The 27904-nt window shown below is 42.9% G+C and overlaps 1 protein-coding gene across 1 annotated transcript; it reads left to right on the plus strand.

Moving 5' to 3' along the window:
- LOC109999279 (3'-5' exoribonuclease HELZ2) lies at positions 1-27028 on the plus strand. Its single transcript, XM_020654297.3, has 20 exons — positions 1-114; positions 1437-2964; positions 3266-3449; positions 5301-5408; positions 7005-7522; positions 7743-8381; positions 8939-9737; positions 9857-9932; positions 10084-13474; positions 13574-13656; positions 13793-13915; positions 13997-14152; positions 14248-14392; positions 14472-14609; positions 15201-15393; positions 23550-23702; positions 23947-24156; positions 24242-24398; positions 24523-24690; positions 24778-27028. The coding sequence occupies exons 2-20, from the start codon at positions 1628-1630 to the stop codon at positions 24888-24890; spliced, it is 8691 nt and encodes a 2896-aa protein (XP_020509953.2). The 5' UTR covers positions 1-114; positions 1437-1627; the 3' UTR covers positions 24891-27028.
- Positions 27029-27904: the final 876 nt, after the last annotated feature.

Below are 27904 nucleotides of genomic sequence, written 5' to 3' on the forward strand. Positions count from 1 at the left end.
GACACCTGAGGCTACTGACTGCACGCGCTGCTGCTGCTGCTGCTCCTCTCCATAACACGGAGGAGGTCAGTGCGTCTGCGCGATGTGACACAAATGAAGATCAGACGGTTCACGGTAAGAGTTCTTCTTCTACTTCTACTTGTTTTTGTTGGCCTGACGTCACACTCAGTGTTTATAGATCTCAGCAGACTCTAAACAGAACAGAGACTTAGATATGAATACTTCTGCTCTCCCAAAGTAATGCACCGGGTATCCTAACCGTGACCGACGCGAGTGATACCTCTTCAGGTATGAGTAGGAAATACATTCAAGAATCTGAAAATGAAATAGAGAATAAGCAGTGAGAGTAAGATTAAGAAGTTTACAAAGCGCAGTATGTTAAACTGTAGATATTTCACTTCCTGCTAATTGGAGCCTGTAGTTCTCTGACGTCATTCTGATGGTCTGTTTCCGCCTCCAGCTGTTTTTTTTTTAACATTACACAACAGCGCCCTCTAGTGGATTAAAGTCGCACTGTGACCCTTTCAGATATCTAACAAAACAAAAAAAAAAACTTTTTCACTTCGTCCCAAATGTTTCCACACATTTCCAGAAAGAACCAACACACACACATCTCTCTCTCTCTCTATGTATATATATGACAGGTGGTCAATTCCAAACACGACCATCAGAAGTGTTCAGGTGTGTTTGGTGTATGATTGTTTTATTTTGAAGGTAAAAATGTGCAGAGGGATGCTCTTTGTATTCGGGGATTTAGAACGATCGGAGAGGGAGAGAGTAAACAACACACTGAAACAAACACAGTAACACTACGACACTGTGAAGAAGAAATCCCTGCAGAGGCTTAGAATAGAACACTTAGAATAACAACCTGAGCCGGTGAGGGACAAAAACAACAGACCCTGTTCCACCTTTTGAAACAGTCCCCTGTGGTCTAAATGACACATCTGTGCTGTGCTTTGGTCAAAATATAACATGAATCAAGCACCAGAGGAGGTTTGTGACCCTGTATGAACCAGCTCTCTCAGAACGCTCCGTTTTGGTGTGTGTGTCTCTTTAAATGCAATGAGGCCCCCCCCCCCCCCCCCCCACCCGAGTAGACGTCACTCCTCTGTAGCAAGAATAAAAATGGTGGACCTGTGCAAAAGTTTTGTTCTAAACTGGGGGTGGAGACCATGGGTGGAGATACCAGGGGAGGGGAGGGTTTTTTTTTTAACCAGAATCCCACTGTGACATCACAAGGAGAGCACATTTGTGTTGTAAGACTTATGCAGACCACAAACAAAAGGACTGGATGGGTTTATTTCACATTTTGTTGGTCAGTAGACACTCAGGTTACCCAAATATATGTTCAAAAACACTGAAGAAGTTTTCATTATATGTCCCCTTTAACAACTTCTTTTTGTGCTCTCTTTTCGTCTTTTCTGTTTTTTCAGACGTATTGGAGCGAACTCGGACACTTGTCAGCCTTCGATCAGAAAATTATTCCATCTCATCAGACATTTCTTTCTTTAAGTCAAAGATCATCAGATTTATAACTGAACCATAAGAAAACAGTTTGCAGGGCGACCCCCCTCGCGCCTGCGTACATCTGCTCTCTTTTACGAGAGATTATGAGAGATTCATCATGTCAGCCAGCGAGTACAAACTTGCTCCTCTGTTATCCACACATTCCCTCAGACTGGTGTGTCCTCGATGCTCCGTCCAGCAGCGAGAAATAACGTACACGTTGACGTCAGTGCAGCATCAGTGTGAGCGCAGCGTCCTGCTCTGCAAAGCCAGGGATGGCCACACGTGGAGGCCCGTTTCCAGGCGTCCCAAGTTCCCCAACCCGAGCCGCTACGAGGTGTGTTACTACTTCAAGGAGGGCTCTGGATGCAGGGAACACAAGAACCGCTGCACCTTTGCCAGGAGTGACGAGGAAGCTGCCGTGTGGATGTTTGAGAAGCAACACGGAGTGGATCATTCCCTCCTATGTCACCTGATCGCTCAGACCGAGAGAGTGTCTGATCCATCCGACTCCAACCAACCTGACATCCTAAACACTCTAGATCTGAAGGCTGCCTGTGAACTGTGTTGTACCAAATACAAAGAAATCACCTACACTGTTCAGTCAGTAACTCACAAGTGTAGAAGAAATCTGCTTTTAGCCAAATTCAAATCCTCTCAGCAGTGGCGCCCCGTCTCTGAGCGTCCCACATCCGGACAGTTTGGTCGCAATGTTTTCTACAAAGAATGTCTGTACTTCAGTGAGGGCTTTGGATGCTCTCAACACGGAGACAATTGCACCTTTGCTCGAAGCTTTGAGGAGGCGACGGTGTGGAACCATATCAGAGACGAGGACATGGACAGAGACGAGTTCATGAGACTCATCATTAAGTCTGAGGCAGCTTCAACTCCTGAACACGCAGCTCAGAGCATCCTCCAACAGTGTCCAGGGGAATTCATGGAGCTGTGTAGAGACTGCTTTCAAGACAAAAAACTGACAGGCAAAAGGTGGAACGCTACCTGTTCAGCAGACGCAGCGCACATCTGGGAGCCTGTCTTAGTCCATCACCTGTCAGGGAACGGCGGGAAGCAGGTCTACAGCCAGGTGCGCCCTATTCCACCAAACTGTCCCTTTGACTTCTGCAGCCACGTCCAGCAGGGGAAGCCCTGCTGGCACACGGCCGGTCAATGCCGCTCCGCCCAGAGCGAGGTGGAGATGTTGGTGTGGAGGGCGGAGCACGGCGGGCTGCCCGTGCGGCCTCATCTTCTCCAGCTGAGCCAGAAGGATCAGTCAAAGCACAAACAAGGCACCATGTACTGCAAAGTCTGCCTGCTGAACCTGTCCTCCCCCGAGAGCTTCTACAAGCACTGCTCCTCTCTGGAGCATGCTCAGTTACTGTGTGAGGACACCACCACCAGATGGAGAGGGCGGCGGCCACCACACGGCCAGCGAGCTGACTTCAGGCTGTGCGAGAGGTAAACCACACGACTGATTTACACGTCAAACACTCGTGCACTCTGTCTCCCTGATTGTTTAACACCAACAGCTTCATCCACCTGTTTTAACGTCTGACACTGGGATCTGATTGGCTGCAGGGTTTCCATTAAATCCTTATTGCTAGGGATTATGGGTTTAAAAATGTAGACTTTGTAATCTTTGAACACCAGTGTTGTCAATCCAAAATGTGTACAGATGTTGAAAGGTTTCAAAGAGTGCTGTCAGTGTTGTGAAGCATTGTGCTGAATCAGCTGTTTGAATGTGTCCTCCATCCTTTAGACCCCTGACATGTGAGTATGGCAGCAAGTGCCCCAAAGCTCATTCTGTGGAGGAGCTGCAGGAGTGGATGATGCGAGCTGCAGAGGAGAAGGAGATCAGAGACAACATGGACGCTCAGGGTCTCATGTGCTATAATGAAAAGCTCCTGGAGGAGTATAGAAACAGCAGCAACGAGGTGCACATCGTGAGTACCACACTGTTATCCTGTTTCTCTTTGAACACGATCAGACTAAAAGATAAGAAGAGCTCTCACACTCATCAATCAGACTTAAAACTAAGAGGCCAAAGCCTGGTCCCCCCAACACATGTTTAAAAACAGATGTTTACAACCTGAACAAATGTTTACAAACAGATCTTTACAACCTGAACAGATGTTTACAAACAGATGATTACAAACAGATCTTTACAAACAGATCTTTACAAACAGATGTTTACAATCTTAACAGATGTTTACAATCTGAACAAATATTTACAATTTGAACAGATGTTTACAACCTGAACAGATGTTTACAAACAGATGTTTACAAACAGATGTTTACAACCTGAACAGATGTTTACAAACAGATGTTTACAAACAGATGTTTACAACCTGAACAGATGTTTACAAACAGATGATTACAAACAGATCTTTACAAACAGATGTTTACAACCTGAACAGATGTTTACAATCTTAACAGATGTTTACAATCTAAACAGATATTTACAATCTGAACAGATGTTTACAACCTGAACAGATGTTTACAAACAGATGTTTACAACCCGAACAGATGTTTACAATCTGAACAGATGTTTACAACCTGAACAGATGTTTACAACCCAAACAGATGTTTACAAACAGATGTTTACAAAAAGATGTTTACAATCTGAACAGATGTTTACAAACAGATGTTTACTACCTGAACAGATGTGTAAACTGAGAGAGAGTCCACACATGGCGATTAATAATGAGAGAAGTTTAGTTAGTGTGAGGAGGGCGACGATGTGTCCCAAACAGCTGCTCACACACAGATTCATTCAGAGTCCGGACTCTGAACTCTGGAAATCTCACTAAATCTCTCTTTGGAGTTTTTACTGAAAATTCACAAATAAAAAGTAAAAAACTCTGGATAAAGTCGTGAAGACGGCATGAACGTGTTCTGTACATGTTACAGAGCAAGGAGAATAAATATTGATTTCCCTCCTTCTTCAGTCAACTCACTTCCTCAGGGTTCCCCCCAATATTATACATGTTAAAGGGTCACTTATTCTTTAAAATCCTCTTCCCCATGTTCCTCTAACTTTAATATGTGTCTCTAGTCTGTCTACAAACCCCCCAATGATGAGAAAAGTCCATCCTCTCCGTCTTCTGCCTGCTCCACTTTTCAGAAAATGTGTGCTCAAACAGGCTGTTTGGAGATTTTCCCTTCATGAAATCACAAAGGGCAGTAACCCCTCCCCCAGGTGGGTGACACTCCCACAGCTGGGTGTTTGTTCTGTCTTTTGAGTCTGCCTTCTCACCGTAAACAATACAACATGGAGCAAGAAAGCCTGAGACACGCAAGCCCTTCCAGAGAGGGGGCATGGTCAGACACCGCTCATTTACATATGTAAAGGTACAGACACAGAAACAGCCTGTTCTGAGCAGGGCTGAAATAGAGGAGTTTATAGGCATGATCAAATACAGGATCAGAGTGGATTTAGAACAAGAAACTTCACACACGTTTTGAGGAGCTCTGAGACTTATTTAAACTGGTTGAAGAGGAGGAGGGTATGTCACCTTTAACAATAACTTCCTTCTGAACTGATCAGATCACTGCTAATACCTCACATAACAGGAACATCTGGCAAGATCATCTTCAGAATTGTTTAAACATCTGGACTGTCAGAAGGAGAGAATCAGGCTCAAGTCGGACCCTTTAGCTTGTCATGTCCGTTACTGGCCTTCGTCCCTACAGTGTGTATCACATGCAGAGATAATATTTAGGAATAATTAATATATCTGATTTTTAAACACAACAATCTCATTTGAGAGAATGTAACTGTCACTGTTGAACAGATATCAGAACAAGTTGACGAAGTCAGCATCTCCTGTGATGAAGATTTAAGCGTTCAGCGTGAACAGGTCGATGGAACACTGCAGTGGCACTTCCAGGTGGAAACAGAGGTAAGACTTTTACAGCTAGTTTTTACATTAGCTGTATAACTTTGCTCATGTACACAGTTAACTTCAGCAGCAGGAACATTTTGGTAGACAGTAGAGGCGCTCTCTGCAGCACCAAACAGACTACCTGGTAAAGAGCTCAACAGTTTGGTTCGGGAAGTAACTAGCCCCTTCATTTTCTCCATAGTGGATTTGATTATTAGCCATGATGTCATAACCATCACAGGTAGACTGACCACGAGCTACCTGAGTGTGAAACGATGGTTTATGTTCCTGTAGGAGACACAAGTTGATATCGACCTTTAAGAACAACACAGTTTATTCACCATGTTGGGTAAAAGAACTACACTACCCATGATCATAGAGTGTCACAGCGACGTCTCTGATTGGTGGAGCTCGCTGTTACCATGGCAATGTTTCCCACCCCTCAGCGTTGTATGCTAGCAGGCTAGCTAGCTAGTTAGTTAACAGTAAATGTGCTAATAGCGAATGTAGTTTATTCAACAACACAAACTACAACACATGTATGAACAGTATAAACATGATAACAACGACCAACGTTACATTAAGAAGAAGAGGGAAAATTTTCAATGGATTGTGGGATATGTAGTGTATTGACTCCTGATAAAAAACATGTACACAGTCTTGTACCTTTTTCTCATTTTTTTTTAATGCCGATTTTTTGCACCAATCAAATGTTTTTCAGTCACCGAACAATCAGTGTTAACTCCAGTGTGCACTACGACCTGATGTGTGTTTACACCAGAAATTACATTATAGCAAAGATCCACATCCTGGCAGAATGTAATACGAGTGACAGTATTGATACCTGTTTAGCGCCTCCTGTAGTACAATGACAACATTACTTCATTAAAGGCTTTTTATGCGATTTTTCACACTTAAATGTAATAGAAATCAAGTATATCCTCTGAAAATAACTCTGTGAGTCATGACTGTCTACAATGAGTGTAACACCCAAGTCTCACTGTCTGTGATGCTTTCCAAGTCCTATATTCAGTTTGTTTACATCGCCGGGAAGGCCGGCCGGCTCCTCCCCTCGCGTATAAAAGTTGTTTAATTGAGGGACTAGAGGAAAGAAGAATAACATACTGTACTCACTGATTAACTGTGTTTCTAGATCATGGTAATTTCGGGTAAATTTACATGCAGTGTGAAGATCGCATGCTAACACAACAATGCACCGCGAGTTGTTTTGGTTTCATGCTGGTGCTCAAGGACATCTGCTGGATCAATAAATCACATATAAAGCCTTTAAGGCGCTGTTGTGGAACCCATATCTGTAAATGTTCCTGTCTTCTCAGATGTTCATTGGATGGGTGTTAGGTATAAATATTCCTTTATAAATTATCCACTACATTTGGATCTAGTAACAAAGTGTATGGGTCAGTTAGGAGCCTTGTAGACCTGAACAGGACTCATCGTACACTCAGCGAACAGGTGTGGGCTAAGTAACAGGTAAACACAACACAGGAAACAAACATGGCTGTAGCATCATGGATACCAACAAAATCATTCGGGAAGACTAATTTGAAGTTAAAAACTGTCAGACAAGCTACTAATCGCCACTTCTCTTTACAGAGACAACTTGTGCATGTTGCACTCCTGAAGCAAGAACCAGGCGCTTCATTCAGCCTCGGTAACATGAGTTCTAGTCCCTGCATCTACTTGTCAGGAAAACACTTTCTCGTAGAGGACACGACCTACGACATCACCGTGTCTTTTACATCAACCAACCCTGGACTGTACGAACAATGGTTAGTGCTGGATTTTGGTATGAGACCTGTTCTGCTGAAGAAGTTCAGAGTAAGAGTAGGACAGCAGCTGGTCTTGGATGAAACCGAAGACCCAGCTGTGAACCCAAGAGCCACCTTTCAAACTGCTGAGCGTTGGCATCGAGGGAACAGGGTCATTATTCCAGGTTTGTCCAGGACAGAAGAGCAGGAGGAGCTGTTGAAGGAGTACAAACCTCCGCAGATTAACTTCCTGTATAAATCCTCCAGAACCAACCAGACCCCTCTGAATCATGAGAACTACAGAGAGAGAATGCACCACTTCCTTTATGATGAGGAACGAGCAGAGGACCAGGTTGTTTCAAGGTAAGACACTTAAATCCTTATTTTCCTTTTACTCCCAATTTCCACATATTCCGTGCTTGCCGCCATTTGCTACCACTCTAGTCAATGACTGTGATTTCCACAGCGCAAGTCGCTGACGGACCACGCCGTGCACAGAGCATGGGGAAATTGGGAGGTTACAAAGAAAAAATTTCAACATATTTATGAATCAATTCTGAACCCTTTCCTTTATATCCTTTAGACTAAATGTTCGTGGTGAAATCACAACTCTGGATACTTTGACGAGCACACAATTTGGCACTATGATAGCTCCTCTAGGACAACTCTACTGTGCTGTCTCGATTTCTTGTAACCTCACTCCAGACACCCCCGAAGGACAGGTTCTAAAGCGCAGCATCAAGTCCGGCCTAATCGCCCCAATATCTTCAAACGGGACAAACTCAAAGGTCTACGAAGCCACCATTCTGCAGGACAAAACAAGTGAGAACAACATGTATTTGCAGCTGTCTAAAAAATGCTGCACTGATCTGTCACTCGAGGGAAATCAAACGTATCAAATGGAGGTACAGTTTCAGCTGGACCGCTTCAGCTTCTGCACCATGCACAAGGCTGTAGACCTCCTTCCTGATACCAAAAGAGTGCTACCAGACCTCAAAGATTGTACAGTTCCTCAAAGTGATATTCTCCACAAGAAGCTGAACCCAAAGCAGCAGTCAGCAATCAGCTTCATCACGGGGAACTCCATTGTCCCCAGAAATGTGGCACCGCTCCTCATTTACGGACCGTTTGGAACTGGGAAAACGTTCACCCTCGCTACTGCAGCCAGGGAGCTGTGTAAGCAGCCTCACAGCAAAGTGCTGATCTGCACCTACACCAACAGGTAAAACATCCCACTGATGACTATAGATTCACCGTTTAACACTTTTGTGATGTTTGATGAAAACCCTAATGTTCAGACTACAGGCCATGGTGCTGCCGTCATAGATACACCAGCATGACGCTCAACAGAGATGCTCAATTACAGATTGAAATAAGTGTATTCTCTCTATCAGCAGCTCCTCGTCTCATTGCTCGTTAACGCTGTGACCACAAACTGCTACCTCATAAATACTGCATTTATCTGCTGTCATTTACTTTTTCTTTTCAATATAAATCACAGAAAGATGGGCTCCATGAGAAGCCAGTTATAGTGTACAGAATGTAACTGCCTGTTTTCCTTCCGTATGTTGTAATAATATAAATGCTAAATCAATCAGCATCAGGGGAAAAGTGGTCTTCCCCCTCCTGCTTGTCTACTTGTATGCTCCCTCTTTGGGATTTAGGATGCCTGACTATGTCTTGACCTGATTGTCTGGACTTCTTTTGAACGTTGTTGAAAATATATTTTATATAGCAACACAAACATGTACTGAAGTCCTTTACATCATTTCATTTCAGTTCGGCAGATCTTTATGTCAGAGATCACCTCCATCCCTTCATTGATGGAAGAAATGATGGATTGAGGCCTCTTCGAATAAAAGCAAACAAACATGGGAAGGCTCTGTTTGCCACAGATGCGATAACTCTGAAATACTGCCTCCTTTCTGAGGATGGACAGTGTTTTCTGCCACCAACCAAAGCTGCTCTAGATCGCCACAAAATAGTCATAACCACGACATCAATGGCAAGACGTTTTGTAGACCTAAAGCTCCCAGAGGGATACTTCACCCACATCCTTATTGATGAGGCCTCTCAGATGCTGGAGTGTGAAGCTCTGTTGGCCCTTGGTCTTGCAGGACCGGACACTAGAGTGGTTTTGGCTGGAGACCACATGCAAATGGGGCCAAAGCTTTTCTCGGTCGATGACCATCACCGTTCAAATCAAACGCTCCTCAATCGCTTGTTCCACTACTATCAAGGCCAGAAATGTGACGCTGCACACAACAGTCGAATCATTTTCAGTGAAAACTACCGCTCAACATCAGAGATTGTGGAGTTTGTGTCCACTTTTTTCTACGTTGGTAAAAATGATGTCATCAAAGCTGCTGGAAATATCCCAGCTCCTGCCAACGGCCATGCCCTCAAGTTTTACCATGTTAGGGGAGAGTGTCTCTTGGACACGGTGTCTTTGTCTTGGTACAACAAAGAAGAGGTAACCAAAGTGGTTGAAGCAGTGGAAGAGATTATCAAACAGTGGCCATCGACCTGGGGGGCCAAAGACCAAGGCTCAATCTGTGTCCTGTCAGAGGGGATTCAGGTAAACGTTAGCGTTGTCAAAAGATGGAATATCATCATAATATAATGTACATTTCTGCCAAAATGAAACTGCCTGTTAGATACAGTCAGTTTTAATCATGTTTATTTTATTGTTCAAAGGTACGGAAAATTCGGAAAGCCCTATCGAAAAGACGCATTCATGGAGTCTGTGTTGAGAATCTTACAAATGTGCAAGGTAGTTACAATGCAGCTGTCCTAAATCTCCTGCATGATTATCCCATTATGTTGGATAGAAAGAATTGCTGAAGTCATGTTATATTTATATAACTGTTCATATATTTAATTGTCATTTTAGCTTAATCAACATTGTCTTCATTTGTTAACAGGTAAACAGTTCAGGGCAGTGGTAATAACAGCTGTTCAAACACGTGACAGCCTGAAGACGTCTCACCTGGCTGGTCTGGAGCTGTTCAATGATGCCCGTGTGTTAAACACTGCGATGACCAGGGCTCAGTCCCAGGTGGTAGTGGTTGGAGATTCCGCTGCGCTCTGTTGCTTTGGGAAATGCTCTGCAGTCTGGAAGAGCTACATAGACCATTGCATCAGCAACAACAGCGTTGAACCAAAGCATTTCACCAAAGACTTCTTTGAAAAAGACGTAATGGAAACGGCAAGGTTTAAGAAGACTGAACATGCAGAAGAGAGTGAAGGACTCAATGACACAATACTTCAAGAACTGAAAGATGAATATATAAAGCTGGAATCAGAATACAGTTCAAATGAAGACACAGTGCAAGGAAAAGACATCAATCACCAAAAGTTCAGCTCATCGTACAGTAAGATCTATGGTGGGAAAGACCTGTTGGAGTCATGTAACAATCAACCAGAGGAGTACACACAGGGGAAGGTGTTCAGGGAGTCATCTAACAGAGGTTACGTCATTCCATTTCATAACCCTGCCAGACATTTTCTCATTAAGGGAAGGGCCAACATGGGTAATGTCTTCACTGGAGACGAAGTGGTCTTACAATCAACAAAAGTGGTCAGCATCACCAAAGAGGCAGAATCAGCCCGTGTACTTGTGTGCTTGCTTGAGGATGAGGATTACAGCAAACCAAGACAAAATACTGAAAGTAAATTTGTCAAAAGGTTGATGATTCCTATTAAAAGATCTGAGCCCAAAATACGCATTCTGATCAACAAAAAAAGTCGAAACTTCCTGCCAATATGGGAGCGAACTATGCTGAGGACACCCGTGGCAAGTGAACGTATAAATGAAAAGCTCAGGCAGAATCATGTGTTCATGGTGAAAGTGATTGGCTGGAGAGAACCTTATCGTTTCCCTTTGGGCAAGGTCATCGAAATAATTCCAGTTGGCACATCTTTGATTGATGGACTACGGATCCTGAATGAGGAATTCAAAGTTGAACCCAATGTGTTAACATCAGATGATGATCTCTCAAAGGAAGATGAAGACAGGACAAGAAGAGAAAACTTAAGTGATGTGATCACTTTTACTGTTGATCCTGAAAAAGCAGAGGACTTGGATGATGCCATTAGTGTCAGGGAAATGGAAGACCAGTATGAATTGGGAATCCATATTGCAGATGTTGCAAGCTATGTTCAACTGGGCAGTAAATTAGATGTGTTTGCAAAAAAGCGTGGTACCAGTTATTACTGTAATGATGCGAAACCTAATCACATGTTCCCTGAAAACCTGAGCACTGGACATTTAAGTCTTCTCGAGGGTGAAGATCGCAGGGTCGTCTCATTGATGATCCGAGCAAACAAGCAAACAAATGAGATCATTGGACAGCCCAAATTCCAGCTGTCACAAATCAACTCGAATAAGAGGCTGTTCTATAGTGAGGCAGAAGAAGTGATCACTAAGAGACGTGGAACAGGACTTGAATTTAAAACAGTAGAAGACTGTGTGAGCATGGCGTACTGTTTTGCAAAAGCCCAGAGGAAGAAAAGACTTGTGGATTGGGCCTACTCCCAGTCTGATGAACAGAGAGTTCCCGGGAAGCGTAAAGCCCATCTGATGATCGAGGAGCTAAGTGTGTTATACAACACACATGCATCAATGACTTTGATTGGTTCAGACAAAACCAAGTGCTGCACACCCCTGCGCTGCCAGAAAGAACCGAATCCCGAAAAGATAAAAGAATTCAAAGAGAAATGTGGAGGATTGATCCCGCTGTCCTCTGCTGTGCGGCACAAAGTGGAACATAATGGAAAAGCCCCTAACTGTGAAAACTTTCCCATCCTCACTGAAGTGTGGAACAATATCCAATCTGCTGCTGAAGCTGATGATGTAGACACAATGGTTGACCTGATTGCTGCAGATGACATCCACCCTCTTCTCCAACCAGTCATTGATGAGTTCAGAAAGTGCTCTAGTAAAGCTCTTGTCGCCCCCTTTGGTTCCTCTGAATCCCAGGTTGGGCATTACTCTCTGAGTGTACCATTTTACACACAAGCATCATCACCGATAAGGCGCTACATGGACATCGTCTTGCAAAGACTTTTGCATTCTGTCATAAGCAACAGTGTTGTCCAGTACACTAAAGCGGAGATAACGAGTCTTTGCAATGAATTTGAGCTCAGCCTCACGAAGGCCAAGGAGCATGACCAAAAGGCTGAGCAGCTCTTCTACGCCGTGAACATGAAAAATCAAAGTGCTACTAAAGTAGCCTTTGTTGTCAGTGTGGATTCTTCCAAAGAAAGCTTTACAGTGTCATTTCCTTTTAACAAGAACATATCTAGAGAGAATCTCTCAATTATGTACAGGGATTTGCAGTTGTGGGACCAACCTAAGAATGTTGATGCACGTGTCAGACTTGCATGGAAAAGGCGGCTCTATGCAGTTGGCGACATGCAAATCCAAGAAGAGTTAAAAAGGCCAGACTGTGGTCCCTGTGTTGAGCTCCCTCTGACACTATGGAAAGACACTGTTGAAGCACTTGACAAAGAAGATTGGAAACTTACAAAGGATCTCATAATGAAAGGTTGCACAAAGAAGCTACAAGAAAATAATACTCTGCCTCAATCGTCTGAAAGACCTGATTCAGAGTCTGACACAGACAGCTCGGAGGAGAAAGAGGCACAAAGTGGGCATGAGGTGGAGATCAAACTTGACCTTAGGGTAGGTGACACTCTTCAGATCCAAATGACTTGGGAGCTAAAAAGAGGTTACTACATGCCTGCTGTTCAGTTGGTGCGTATTAAACCAAAGTTTGAGATTTGTGTGGAACACGTCCACAGTCCTATCACATGTTTCTCCAGATCTGCAGACAATCCATCAAACATTCAATACAGAAACATTGAGGAGTATGTACGTATCTGGAAACCACTGTGTGAGATGGAATCTGCTGCCAATGCAGTGAATGAAGAGGATAGCATCGTCATCGAGAACCTGGTGCTAACCTTCAAACAACAGCAGAGAGGAACCCTATCAGGAAGTTTCTTCTTATCGCAGGCATGGATCGATAAATGGGCCATTGAGTGTCACCTTTCACAGTGTTTTCTGTGCATACGCAAAAGAGGTCTGAAGTTGACTTCAACTCCAGAACACTCTGCACTGGTGGACCCAAAAGAGTTCACATGGGTGGCCCACGGTGTAACACGAAAAGTGGATCTGGAAAAAACTCCCAATAAAGGGAGTAACGTGGAGTTCAACATCAACTACCTGCCAATGGAGACCATTCCTGACTGTGTGTTTCAGAAGAACACTACTTTTACAGTGGAAATCATCCCAAAGCCCCTGCCAGACGTGTGAGTTAAGAGTTTTTGACTCTGATATTGAGGTTAATTGTCGATAAACAATTTCCTCTTCAGCTATATATTGTTGATGTACTTCTTCTTTTTTTGTAGCCGAAAAGAGAATGCAGTTGTTAGCATGACGTCTGCATCTGATCTCGTCCAGGCTATAGCACTTGGATTCTATCCAAGAGAGGGTAGGTCATTGTTTCATACATCAAGACTATTTGTAGACCTAACCTGTAGAGTCCGTTCCTGATTTGTCTAAATTTGATTCAACTACTTTTTCTTTTCTTGCAAACATTGAAGCTTCTTAATTTTTCTTTGCGGTAGATAAGGACGAGCCCTATAGGAGGACAGAGCTTGACAATGGACTGCCTGAGCTAAACCTGAGTCAACGTCTTGCTGTTAATAAAGCTCTAAATAATACCTTCACAGTCATCCAGGGACCACCTGGTAAGAGCGACAGCATTTATTCACCCTGATGCTTGACACCCTCTGCTGAGGCTAAAGCTATATTTCCTGTTTGTCTCTCAGGAACAGGAAAGACGGTTGTGGGTGTGTACTTGGTGTACTGTTTCTTTGAGCTGAACTCTCAGAACCCAAGAAAATCAGTCGACCCGAACGATAAGAACAAGAAAGAAATTATTCTCTACTGCGGCCCGTCCAACAAGTCTGTTGATGTTGTCGCAGGCAAGTTCCTCTGTGTCTTCACTGAAGTAACCCCCACATGATGTTGTGTTTTTCTTAACCGACTTCATGTATGTGTGTTTACTGTTGTTACACAGAGTACCTGGTAAGATTTGGGGGCAAAATAAAACCGCTCAGGGTGTATGGTCAACAAGTGGAGATGCTGGATTATCCTTATCCAGACGGCAACCTTCAGTTTCCCCGTAGTACACTCCGCCAAGCACGTGCCAAACCAGAGCTCAGGTACTGTAAACACACATACTCACTCTGTTAGTAATGAAAGAACTCCAAACTGATCCTGGCATATTTCACCTGGTTTTAGGAGCATCACTCTTCATCACCGCATGCGAGAGGACCAAAACCCTAACTCAGGAAAAATAAAAGAGTTTGACCAGCGAATCGAAGTCGCCCGTAGGACAAAGAACAAGTCAGACCAGCTGAGTGATGAAGAGGTTAAAGAGTAAGTTCAGATGCACTCTTTGTTTTTCATACAATGATACAAATACTCCAGCAGAGGGTGCCATAGGCTGTAAGAAACAGTCTGATTGTTTAGAAGTTTATAAGAAAGTCTTCCTACTTTTGATTTATTCCCTAGGTAGACATTCTCTTGATCAGTTCTCACGCTTTAGTTTCAGGTATTCTCCAACACATCATGAAGTCCATTTAGTCAATTATGCTCCATTTACTGCCAATTTCCACATTCTCTGACACGCCGCTGTCTGTCAGTGCTGCGCACTACGCCACCACTCGCTGCCACTCAAGTTAATGCTCCTGTTTCCACAGCAAGCGCCGCGGTCCTTCTCTGGAGTGTGCCAGCAGCACCACCATACTCTGCTCAGTTTCCAATACGCTGTGATTATATTTTTAACGGAGTACGCTGGCGTGGCGCTGATGGAATAGAGTGCACACGGACAATGTGGAACTTGTCTTTATGTTGTGATTCAAAGTGGAGTTATGCATATTTGCATTTATGTCAGATTTGAAAAAAGTGAGGGATCTTCAGTGTCCAGCCTCAGTTTGAATTTGAGGAACTGTTTGTGTTTCCTCTCAGGTACAAGAAACTCCTCAGAGATGCTCGGACATATGAGCTTGAACGCCATGACATTGTGCTGTGCACATGTACGCAGTCTTCCTCTCCGAACTTGGTGAAGACCGTGAGCGCTCGTCAGATCCTCATCGATGAAAGTGCGATGGCCACTGAACCCCAGACCCTGATTCCATTAGTCTGCAACAAACCAGAGAAGGTGTGCTTTCCTTTAAACCTGCCTGAGATTTAAACTAACACTCCTTAATGTATCTGAATGCTAATGATTAATGTTCCTTTGGTATGCCTTCTATACTTAATATTGCTCATAGACTAAAACTACGAGTCTAAAATAGAGTTTAATTATTACAATTGTTGGGGTCCTAAAGAGCGGGTTGCGGGTCACGATCTTTGGGGCTACCCACGGGCTAGACAGTCCATGTGTCTGGGATTGAGGAGAAAGGTTTGGTGCAGTTAATTAGGGAACCAGTTCATAGGGTTAACAGTTCAGAGGAAAACGAGGCATTTTAGTCTGGGCTTTAGTCTGCCTAACTATGTCTAACGCTAAGCATCAAAACATTAACAGGCATTAGCAAAGCTTTGCTGCTCAAGGTGCATGATTTAACAAAACAAATGAAACAAACAAAGAAGAGGAGGAGAGAAAGAGAAGAGTGTCAGGTGTAGATTTGTGGGCTAACTCCTAGCCTGGGCAGAAGTAAGCCTGTGGGATGGTGTTTGTGGCATGTAGGTGTGTAAATGTACATGTACATTATGTGTCTCACTACCAATATTAAAACACAAACCGGAACTCCGGTTATACCTACCCTTCTGTCTCAGGCTACGGCCATCCCGAGAGTTCCGTCCGGATCTGGTAGCGATCAGTTCTCCAGGCTGGAACCTACCCTGTGGTTGGCTCCCACCTTCACCCCTCTGGTTCTGTTGTCTATTCTGCCGGTGACGTGGTCTCTTATGCTTATTCCTAGCACGAGGCAACTTGTTGCCTTCACATGTTAGGTAACTATCATGTGTCACAAACCCTGGACGTAAGCGCGTGCTTACCTCCTGTGCGAATCTCTTTCATACTAAGCTGATGTGTACGACTATGCATGGTGACATCGTGCTGCACACAGCCGTGCAGATTGTGCATGAAGATGGACTTGAATGTTTGGTTCTCTTCCAAACCTGGAGCCTTACGTCCCTGGAAATATGCAGATCTTAGGCGCCAGTAATAATCTTGGGGGCCTCATGCTTCTGGTGCAAGACACTGAAAGCACTAAGAAGGGCAGATGCAGGGTCAGTGTAGGTGGAGTATTCCTGGCGCAAAGCATTGCAGAGTGCAGAGTACTGGTATTTGATCTCAGGCTGAAGGGTAGTTGTGAAGTCATGGACACTATTGGAAGTTGTCTTCCAGATCAGCCTGAGTTTTTCTCTTGTGGATGCATCAGGTAAATCACTGAGACACAGGTTAATCGCTCCGAGGTAGTCATTGATGCAGAGGTTTGAGTTATCTGGATCAAACCGCTCTACATCCTTTGCCATAGATTCAATGAGCCTTGTGTGCATTCTTTGATCTCTGGGTGAACAGGAGCCATCCAAGTCATCTGATGTTTCGATATTTCTTAGCTTTGAAGCATGCGGTGGTAACTGAAAGTTGGCCTGATGCTATGTCTGCCTGTGGGGGCTGAGAAGTCACCCTTTTTCCCATGGGGTGATTCAAACCTGTCACAGCTGTCTGGACTGGCCACACTCAAAGTCTTTGTTTTCAGGAATGGCAGGGAAAACAAGACTTCTTTTCTCAGTCCTTGGTTTATCCTGGCTGCTAGGTTCTTTTCTGAACTTTTTCAGCAGGGTTGTTTGATCTCTTAATGAGCTTGGTTCAAGATCAGAGCCGTATCCTGACTATGGGCCAGATTTACTAAAGGTTTGCGTGTCTTAAAACGTGCGCAAACTTGATACCACCTGCAAAAAAAGTGCTATCTGATCTACTAATGGCGCGCGGATTGCGTCTTTCAAATGAGCAGAACAACACACATTGTCCATTTAGTACGTTTGACTTAATGAATACGCAATATGGGGCGTTTCTGCCCTAACGTGCAAAATACTGGGAGGAGAAAATGCAAACAAGTTAAGTTAGTACACGCATTGTGATTTACCAAGCCTGACAAAAATTGCAATGATTGTGAAGGTGTCTGTATTTAACACCTTTGAAACGAACGTGCTAATCCAGGAGCACAGCGTTATGCACAACAGGCTGCTGTTATTGTAGTTAGGAGGAGACATCAAAGAAGGAATACAGATCGCGTTTTTCCCAACATTAATTTGATTCAATATTATAATCGTTAAGGAAGAGAAACACCATGATTAAACTACAGGCTATTGTTGCCATAGCCTACAGCCAAACAAAACTGAACATTCACAGCCTCTGAATTCTATAGAATTTCAACATTGATATTTATGTCTTCTTATTTCCCTCTTTTCACCAAAATTATATTTTAAACTGGGGATTTCCTTTTTTCGGGTTGCGCGTCTCTCCCCCAGCTCGTGCCCTCCGGTGCGCTCCTCTCCATAATACGCGCGTCACCTCCCTCTAAAGCCCGCTGCTGATACTCTGTAGGACGCTTGGATTGGGGGACCTCACCACTGTTTGTACCCCCGTCTTCAATACCTTTTTCCAGGGCATTTATGTCCGATCAGACACAGCACTGGTCAGCTGTCTGGTGCACAACAACGGCGAGTGGAGAGCGCCCGTGCCACAGAGGACACAGCTCGCACCTCCTGCGCAATGTATGACAGTTCATTCTTAAGATCAAGGGAAGAAAAGAGAGGCCCTGTTTAATGCCGATGTTTTCTTATAACCAAAATTTTCTTTGTAATATTCAGATTTATCTCCTATATAATACTTGAAAGTATTGTGTGTTCATTTGCCTCTTCCACTAATACCTATTTTGCACTTGCAGTCATCCTGCTTTCTGTCCAAACTCTCCGTGATGTAAACCAGTAGAACACGCAAAAGCCTAACTTAAGTAGTACCGCCTCCACAAGGTTTGCACCTGTTGTCATTCACGCAAATTTTCTTAGTAGAGCACCCGTAGAGCACCCGCAAAACGCCCACCAACCAAACGTGCAAACTTTTGGAGTGAACACGCAATTTAGTACTCTTTAATTGGGAGCTTAGTAAATCTGGCCCTATATGTCTTGCTCCATGCTTACCTGTGCTCCTTGAATAACGTCAAACACATCCAGCACTTTCTGGCAGTATTGAAGTGCTGAAGAAGAAATGTATTTTCCGCCTGCAGGGATTGGACCACATCCTGCAGGGTATGAACGTGATTCTGCAGGCTTTGATTATTTTCCTGCAGCGCTCCTTTTTGTACTTGCAGTTGGGTTAGCTGCAAAAATAACTTGCATTGGGAAAGAAGGAGGAGTTGTCCAAGAACATCCAGGATCATGCTTTGACTCTTGGTTCTGTGGTTGACATGATCAACTAGCTCCTTCAACTTCTTATCACAAATGCTAATTGAATAGCTAATCAGGTTGGCAATCTCCTCTAAGGAGAGGTGCATCAGACCAGCGACAGTTTCTTGCAGTGCTGTGTGGTCAGATCCAAAAGGAGTCTCAGCTCTTGGCTCACATAGGGTCTTGGCAAGCATTTTATCTGGAAAAACAGAACCCCAGTGAGCCATTGTTAGGAGAGCTGCTAAGCTAAACAAAGCTAATTCAACAGGAGAGCAAATCTGATCTAAGTTTCCAAACTGATCACTGAGCTCTATCCAGGAAGCTAGGTTAAACTAAACAAAGCTAAATCAATCGGAGAGTAACTTTGCTATAAATTTAAAACTGATCACTGCTCTATATCCTGGAAGTTTACGTGAGGGGATTCACTCCTCAATTCCTCTGGATTGGGGAAACTCATGACTCTCAGACAGCTGGCTATGCAACATTTATTTAGATTACTCTCTCATCTGGCCAAATGGCTGACTTGTTGTCTCAAACAACAAAGAGCACCAAAGTATGTTAAACTACTCAAGTCATTAAAACAAACAACTTGATATGTCGGCCTTACTTGAAATGAGAAGAACATTTTCACAAGAAATATATTCCTTTAGTAAATTACTTCAGGGTTAAAAGATGGACTATTGCAACAAAACAAGTTCCTTAAGAAAGTCACACTGGCTGCATCATTATGTCCAATTGTTGTATGGACACAAAGAGGACAAACAGTTATTACTTTAACCATTAACCAACAAAATACAACACAACTAAGCCACAGCTTGATGTCTGCTCCGCTTAAAAAACAAACAAAAATTAAATCTTCAAATGATAAGATAATTTTCTTCAGAAGAATTACTTTTAGGATTAAAAATTCAGATTACTGTGCATTAACAGTGCACTAAAGATGGTTTATTGAGAACCTCACATGGGGGAACATTTATATTGGGGTTTTACAGAGCTAATACGTGGGCAACATTTATGTTGGGTTTTATATAGTAAAATTTGGTTATTAAGTTAATATTTATTTATTTGTCTTTATTTACACTTGAAAATCATTTAGAGCATAGCTCTCATTTACAATGACGTCGAGCAAGATAAACAATGAAAATTAACAAACATACATATACATATATATGTACACATACACACATAAGCATATGCATATACTGTATACTTACACACATATATATTATATATTAGGGCTGGGAAACGATTAAAAGTTTTAATCGCGTTAATCGCATGAGTTCCTGTGATTAATCACGATTAATTGCATTGTTATATGCAAAATCCAATATTGAATTCAAAAGTAGTGTATAGCGCACTTTTATTGTAAATGTACTTCTCAACTTAAACAATGTAATCAAAGCAAATGAATACAAAACTAAAGCTTATTGCATTCGTTGCAGTCTGGACGCTGAGTGGTGTGGGTCTGCTGCGCGAGGCTAGACTGACAGCCTGAGTGCTTTTGGAAGGGGGAGGGGCTCACGGCAGCACCCGCTGCTCGTTGAGGACAGTAACTGCAGAGCAATACGTGCTTTCACGTCAGTTTCTTACACCAAAAAAGTCTCCAATAACACCAGAAAAAGTCGCTAGATTTGTCGCTAATAACTGTTGACAAAAAAAGTTGCCAAGGGGGTTTGGAAAGTCGCCAGATTTAGCTAGAAAGTCGCCAAGTTGGCAACACTGTTTCCTCTTTCCTTTTCGCCGCAGCAGACATGCGCAGCAGTAAGCAACATACTAGACTCGCTCACGATGGAATTTTACAAAATAAAAGCCAGTGAGCAACAGACTTTTACAATTAGAAAATAAATAATAAAAACTGCGTTAATGCAAGATAAAATAATTGTCGGCGATAATTAATTAATGAGTTAACGCGAAAATAACGCGTTAACGTGTCCAGCCCTAATATATATACACATCATAGATCAACAAAATCATTTAAAAACCAACAAATATATAATAAAAATTATTAAAAACAAAATCAATTAAAACATGTGCAATCAGAAGTAAAGGAGTTAATAATTAAAGATCTAAAATGGCCATAAGAGACCAGTGCCTTGATTTTTAAAGTGCCTTGTAGCAAATTCCAAGCTGATGGTACAAAGATGCCAAAAGCAGATCTTCCAAGCTCAGAATGAGCTCTAGGAACCTGCAGTGTAAGCCAGTCATTCGATCGTGTGTAATGCACTCCAGAAGACGAATGGATAAAATATATATATGGAGCTAAAAGATCAGCCAACACATTTAAAACAGCAGGGGGAGCAGAAGGAGGTCTATACACTGCAACTACAGGTATACTATTATTATGTGCAATATTCACTTCAAGAGCCAAAGGGTTAGGGTTAAAAAATTCAACTGAAACAGCTTTAAGGACAGTACAGATCAAAGAAAATCTTGTATAGATAGCGACACCACCACCTCTGGAGTTTCTATCAGTTCTAAAAAGGTTAAAATTCCAAGGCAACTTCAGAGTCACTTACAGATACTTTTAACCAGGTTTCAGATTTAACAATAATATCTGGATTGGTTTGGGTTGCCAGAATCTTTAGCTGGTCTAGTTTTCCTTGCTGGAGAATGCTCCTAGTGTTTAAGTGAATTAAACCCAGGCCTTTTCTGTTCCTGAAAGCTGAGGGACTAAAAGTAGAGTTTGACACAGGAGTAATTATAGGTCGTGAGGAAGAAAAAATAAGGTTGTCGTTGTTGCAACTGGACCTAATGGGATGTGTGGGCTTTATGCAGGGGGAGTTCACAGAACCTAAATTATGTTTAAATTGTCATGTAGTGAATGCTTTACATGAACGCAGAGTAAGATCAATATTCAGAGAAAAAAGAAAGGAACCTGCCTGATTAGGATGTAGGAGATCATGCTTGAAGAGATCTGATCTGTTGTAGAAGGTTGTGAAATTATCCACGTAGGGGATGCCTCTGTTACAGCAGTAGTCCTTAAGCCAGATGTGCAGTTGCCGTAGCCTGGAGAATTTCACATCACCAAAACAGGGGGATGGAAGTGGGCCAGAAATTATACACTGCATTTTAGCAATCAGAATACTGTCAATGAGGTGGATAAAGTCGTTTTTAAGATTCTCCGACTTCTGAATCTTGAGATCATTAGAGCCCACATGCGCCACAATAGTTGAAACAGATGAGTGGTGACGTAGAAGCGGTGGGATGGAGTTTTTACTATCCTCAACAAGTGCACCAGGGTGGCAGGAGGTGCAGCAGCACCTGTTGATATGGACGTGTCAGACCATGGATGATCCAACGATGAGGATAGTAGAGCAACCGGCGCGAGTATCATCCATAGCAGGCCTGTGGACTGACCCGGATAGCACACCACCAGAGGAGCGAGGCGGGGCTCCCGACTAATGTTTGGCCGCCTGGGGGAGGCGAGCGGGATCACCATCGCGCTTTTCCCGGAGACGAGCAGGCCGCTCTCGACGTGTAGAAGGAACTGGGGTCGGGGGAGACACAGGGGGTACAGATCCATTGCAGACAGGCTGCTCGGACAGAGGCATAGAGGGGGGTGGTGGAGGCGGACAGCGCTGCGGTCCCTGTGATAAAACAGGAGATTGAGATCTCACACATAGAGGAGGGAAATCCTTTAAATTCAGCATATCGACCACAGGCTCCAGGACTTCAAATTTGGTTTCCAGCTGGATAGTCGCTGACATAGCACAAAGCGCAGAGTTATTACTCCGCCGACCAGCGCGCTTAACCTGTGACCAGGGCCCTGGAGTTGAGCAGGCTCTGGACTTGGGCCTCGCTCCAAGGCTTACCATAGCGTCTTCCTTCATACATGAAGGGGAGGCAACTGCCAGAAAAGACTCACTTGTAGCAAGAAGGGAACCATGCCAAGGCAGGGTGGTGTCGGAGTCTGTATGTACCGGAGCTGAAAGCACGGAGCACGAAAGGTGTTTAGACTGGGCAGTAGCAATGGACGACAGCTGGAGGAAAAGTTTGTCCTTCTTCTTCAACTCCTCATACAAACAGCGAAAGTTGTCAGATAACTGTGAGTAAGGAGGAAGGCAACTCACACACATCGCCATGTTAAAAATCAGGTTCGCCTACTTGTGTGCTCCAGGAATGTTTGAGTCGGAATCTGCTGCTGCTCAGCTCTCTGTGAGCTGCTCTGTGCTCAAAAAATATTAATAATTATCCTTCATTAATTATTAATATAAATCAACAATATTATTAACTTGAGTTAATAAAAACCAGTGGCACCACTCTGATGTCAGAGAACAATAACCAAATATCACAAAATCAGTCTCGAATTATTTAATTAAATACTAATATTATTAATAATCAATAGAGACAACTGTTTTTATCAACCCTACACTTAACACTTGTGTTAGATGTTGCAGAGCATGCTGGGAGTGTTTCTGCAGAGCATGGCATGCTGGTAGTAAGAGTCATCTAAAATACTTGTACTCAGGCAACTCTGTATGGGCTGCAGGCTGGACCTTTGTTTCAACACATGGAGATCCCAACACTGTGCATGTGTGGGCTCTCTCCGGGTACTCCTGCTTCCTCCCACAGTCCAAAGACATGCTTGTTAGGTTAACTGGTGACTCCAAATTGCCCGTACGTGTGAATGTGAGTGTGGCTGGTTGTCTGTCTCCATATGTCAGCTCTGTGATTGTCTGATGGACCAGTCCAGGGTGTAACCCCGCCTCTTGCCCAATCACAGCTGGGGGCAGATTTCAACAGGCTGTAGAAATACTGGGATCAACAGGAACCAGTTTTTCCATTTTGAACCTGGGGTTCTCCGAGTTCCAATAACCAGCTAAATGTTGAGCTTCTCACCTCAGTCTGATGTTTGTGGAGTTTTTGTGGTTGTATCATTGTTCAGTACTGCTCACATGTCGTCTTCTCTATAACGTTCAGATCGTTCTGATCGGTGACCACAAACAGCTACAGCCCGTTGTGAGGAACGAGCATGTGAAGAAGCTGGGGATGGCCAAGTCTCTGTTTGAACGCTTCTACACGATGCCGGAGAGCAAAGAGAAGGCAGTGATGCTGGACATCCAGTACAGAATGGTGAGCACTTAAACAGTGTGTTACACAGCACATTGTATATTTATGTTTTTACCTTTTAACTCTACTGCATGACTGTGTTTAGTATCCACAATGGACCTGTACCTGATTTAGCATCTGATGGTGTTATTAGCACTAAATGAGGTTCAGTAGACTGAGACGTTTGGTATGTTTGTTGAGATTTGAATTTGCTGACTTCTAGAAGTTTTAAAAAGTCTTCACTAACTATTCTTTTGTTCCTTTGAAGCATTGTGATATCTGTGAGTTCCCATCTAAAGAATATTATGAGGGAAAGCTCAAAACCAGGGTGGATCCGCCAAGCAGCGTGCTGCGTGTGGGACAAAAGCCAATGAGGATCGTTTTCGGGGACTGCAAAGGAACAACTGTCAGTCTGGTTGTCAACACGGCAAAGGGCAACGAGAACTCGAAAGCGAACAAGGAGGAGAGAAACAGAGTGGTACTGTATCGATCCCCCTACTTTTTCTTTTTGTTGTTAATGACCCGTGGTTTAATCTGAGCCTCTTGGTTTGGTTCTTTTGCAGACTGCCATTGCAGAAGAGCTGGTGAAGAAAGCCAAAATCAAACAGCAAGATATTGCGATTCTTGCGCCGTATAACGCACAAGTTACTGAGATCAATCAACAACTGAAGAAGAAAAAACTGGACAAGATCACTGCGACGACAATCACTAAAAGCCAAGGTGACCTGTCACTCTGCTCCTCTCAGAGTAATTACAAGGGATAAAGGTTCATCCAGTGTCTGTCCCACTAAAAACCTACGCCGTGTTAATAACCAACGGCTCATCATGTGACTCTGTCTTGTAGGAAGTGAGTGGCGTTACGTGATCATATCCACAGTGTGTTCTCTGCCGAGCGAGGAGATCGAGAGCGAGCCATACGGAGCCTGGCTGTCCAAACACCTGGGCTTCGTGGGCTACCCCAACCAGATAAATGTGGCCATCACCCGGGCCAAGGAGGGCCTGTGCATCATTGGTAAGACTGTGACGTCCTGAATAATAAAACCTTCCTATCAAAGTAAAGCTCACGTGGAGCTTCATAGCGCTTTATGTCGTCTCACAGGTAATCAGGAGCTGCTGAACTGCAGCAGAGCCTGGAACAAACTCCTGAAGCACTACACGAGTGTGGGCGCGGTGACACCAGCAGAGGATATCTCCGTCCAACGACAAGGATGAAATACGTGGACAAGGATGAGGCGTGCTGACAGCAGAGCGACCACACTCTCAGCACTCAGCGAATGAAGGGTTTCCATATTTGAAGATTTTTAAAAACATTTTTATATTTTTTAATGAGTTTGAAGGCTTTTTTCTAATGATGCTCTGAATAACATTCCAGTTCGTATCGCTGTAAATAAATCATACTACTTTTTTATTAAAGATATCTGAACGTTATAGCTAGGCTGTCAAACCGTTTAACATTTGAATCACCATTAACCGCTAAACATCAGTAATCAGGATTAATTGCAAGTTTGAATTCCATTATTTCACTATTAAAAATAGTTAGGCTTTTATTTTCAAGGTTTGTCCTGTCTTAAACTGAGAGAACTTTACATGCTGTGTGCTTTTATTTTGAAGTTTTGTACTGTCTTAAGCTGAGTGAACTTTACTCGCTGTGTGCTTTTTTTTTTTAAATAAAGTAAGGCCCTTCCTGTAGATGGAATGTTAGGACAGGAAGTTGAGGGCCCTTTCCGAATTGTCACAGTTCAGTATGCAGTACGCACTATTCAGTATGGAGTTTCAGTATACTGAACTTTCGTGGTCATTCAGTATGCATTTTTTGGGTCCACCTCAGTATACTGAACATTTCAGTATGGATACTAACTTCCGGGTTTCATGCAGTATGGATCGGATGCGTGCTTTCAGGAAATGAATTGTTTTACCACCCACAATGCTGTGCGAAATTAAACATAAATCGTCACGTCCGCCTCCAAATCAAAACAAACGAGGTGGATTAATTTAATCAATTTTTAATCTAAAGTTAAAGTCCCGACTGAAATCACTACTTTTAATTAACAACAGAAAATATAACAAATATCTGCATTATTATAAAACCGTACCCCCTCTATTTAAATAATGATTTAACTATTTAAATGTGTCTTTATTGTTTATTTTACTTTATATTCTGTATATTACTGTCTTTCATTTGTACTTTTCTTTATGAAGGCTACTGTATGTTATTTAGTTATTTAATCTGCCTTTTACTTGATTTACATTGTGATATTGTTTTTTGTTTACCTGACTGTATATGCGCATTACTCTTCTTGAATAAAGCTAAAAAAAATATTTTTTTAAACGGGTGAATGCGGCCGGTTCGGGAAACGTAAATGACGTCACTTCCATAATGAATGAATCAGAAGAAGTAGGAACAAATATCTGCCTACTGTGCGCGCATACTGAATAGTAGGTACTAACAGTATGCAGCACGGATAGTACGTACTGCATACTGCCTACTGAAAGATTCAGTATGTACTTGGCAATTCGGATACGGCCGAGGCTTATCAAAGGTCAATTCTCAGGTCATGGCGTTAATTTTTCTTCTAAACTTTCCTACATTGTTGTCGGTGCTCTCTGGCGTCTCTGATGATGTCACATCCTGTCTCTAGACACACAACTCTACGCTGCCCCCAGTGGTTACATGCATATTACATCTCGCAGACGTTTGGGGTTAACCTCCGAGGACGTGCACAAGCAACGCTCCAAACCAGCGCAGGATACGTGTACGAGTAAAAGGAAGTTTACTCACGGTAACATGCAATGAATGAAATTGAAATGAAATCTCTCAGGTTCACAGACTGTTGGGTCAATAGATTGAAACTTTTAAACTTTGATATGATTCTATACAATCTCATTATATTAACATCTGTGTGTTACCATGGCAACAACAGTTGTTTTTGATTCGCAATAGTTGCAGGTAAACTGCTGCACAAACACGTTGACCTGTTGTCCCAGACGTTGCCAACATGTTGTTGAAATCTAAATGGTGTGCAGCAGTTTATCTGCCGCTCTTGATGGACTTCTTCCTCGCCTTCACCGCTGTCTGATGAAGGCGTTTATTCAAGCAGTTTGATTCTGTCAATCACTGGAATGACATATTGTATCGTTGGTATGAAGAGTTTTTATCTTTGCATCGTGTGATTAGATTTGAGATTTACCCGTGAAAGAGAGCGACCCTCTTACTGACCGATGACTTGACGTTAGCTTCGTGTGTTTTTTTTTTGTTGTTGTTGTTGGTATAATTATTTTGAAATGTCGTTTTCAGGGAACGTTTGTATCAGGTGACTTTTTAAGAGATTAAACAAATAATTAAACAATCACCTGTTACGAGCTCGTTTTTTGTTGTCTCGTCTGCAGCTCCACCCACTATGACCTCACCAGTAAACAGGAAGTAGAATTACAGCCTTCCTGACTGAACACAAAACTGTGACATGAGAAGCTTCGTGGACTAAAACTCATCAATCAGACGCTTTAATCCAAAGAGGCCAACATCAGAGAGTAAGAACAACAGAAGCGAGGACACAACGACAGGAAGTACAAACAAACAGCTTTAAGTCTGACCGGACATGACGGAGATGAGCGCTGGTTGGACGGCCGCCCCCAATGGACTACTGCGGTCAAGCCAGCCTCCACTTCAGATACGATTGTCAAACCAGCCCTCACGCTATTTTAGGTGCACGTGTAGTAGAGGCATAACAGGAAGAGCGCCTAACAACAAAAGTTTCAACTTAAAATCCCCACTGGCTTGTCTATAGTTTTATAAGTGGATACTTGCTTAAAAAGAAGAAACAACCAGACATTTTGATGATGTTTTGAAAATAAAAGCTATCTGAAATATGGAACACAAGGTATATTCAAGGCCTACTTCAATTTGAGATTAAACATAAATGACCTGTTACAACAGACTAATTTCAATCCAGACTGATAGTAAGCCATCTCACAATGTTATTTACCAAATATCAAGACAATCTGATGTAGCATTTCAAAATAAAAGCTATCTGAAATATGAATAAATTGCTATATTCAAGGTTATTTAAATTTGAGATTAAAAATAAATTACCTGTTACCACAGACTCATTATTTCAGAGAGCTTTTGTTTATTTATCTCTTTATGAGGCGGTGAACTACCAGTCTGGACTAAAATGAGTCTGTGGTAACAGGTCATTAATTTTTAATGAATGAAACAAGTACTGTCC

Source organism: Labrus bergylta, chromosome 5, assembly GCF_963930695.1.
Source record: "Labrus bergylta chromosome 5, fLabBer1.1, whole genome shotgun sequence".
In the NCBI taxonomy this organism is placed as follows: Eukaryota; Metazoa; Chordata; class Actinopteri; order Labriformes; family Labridae; genus Labrus; species Labrus bergylta.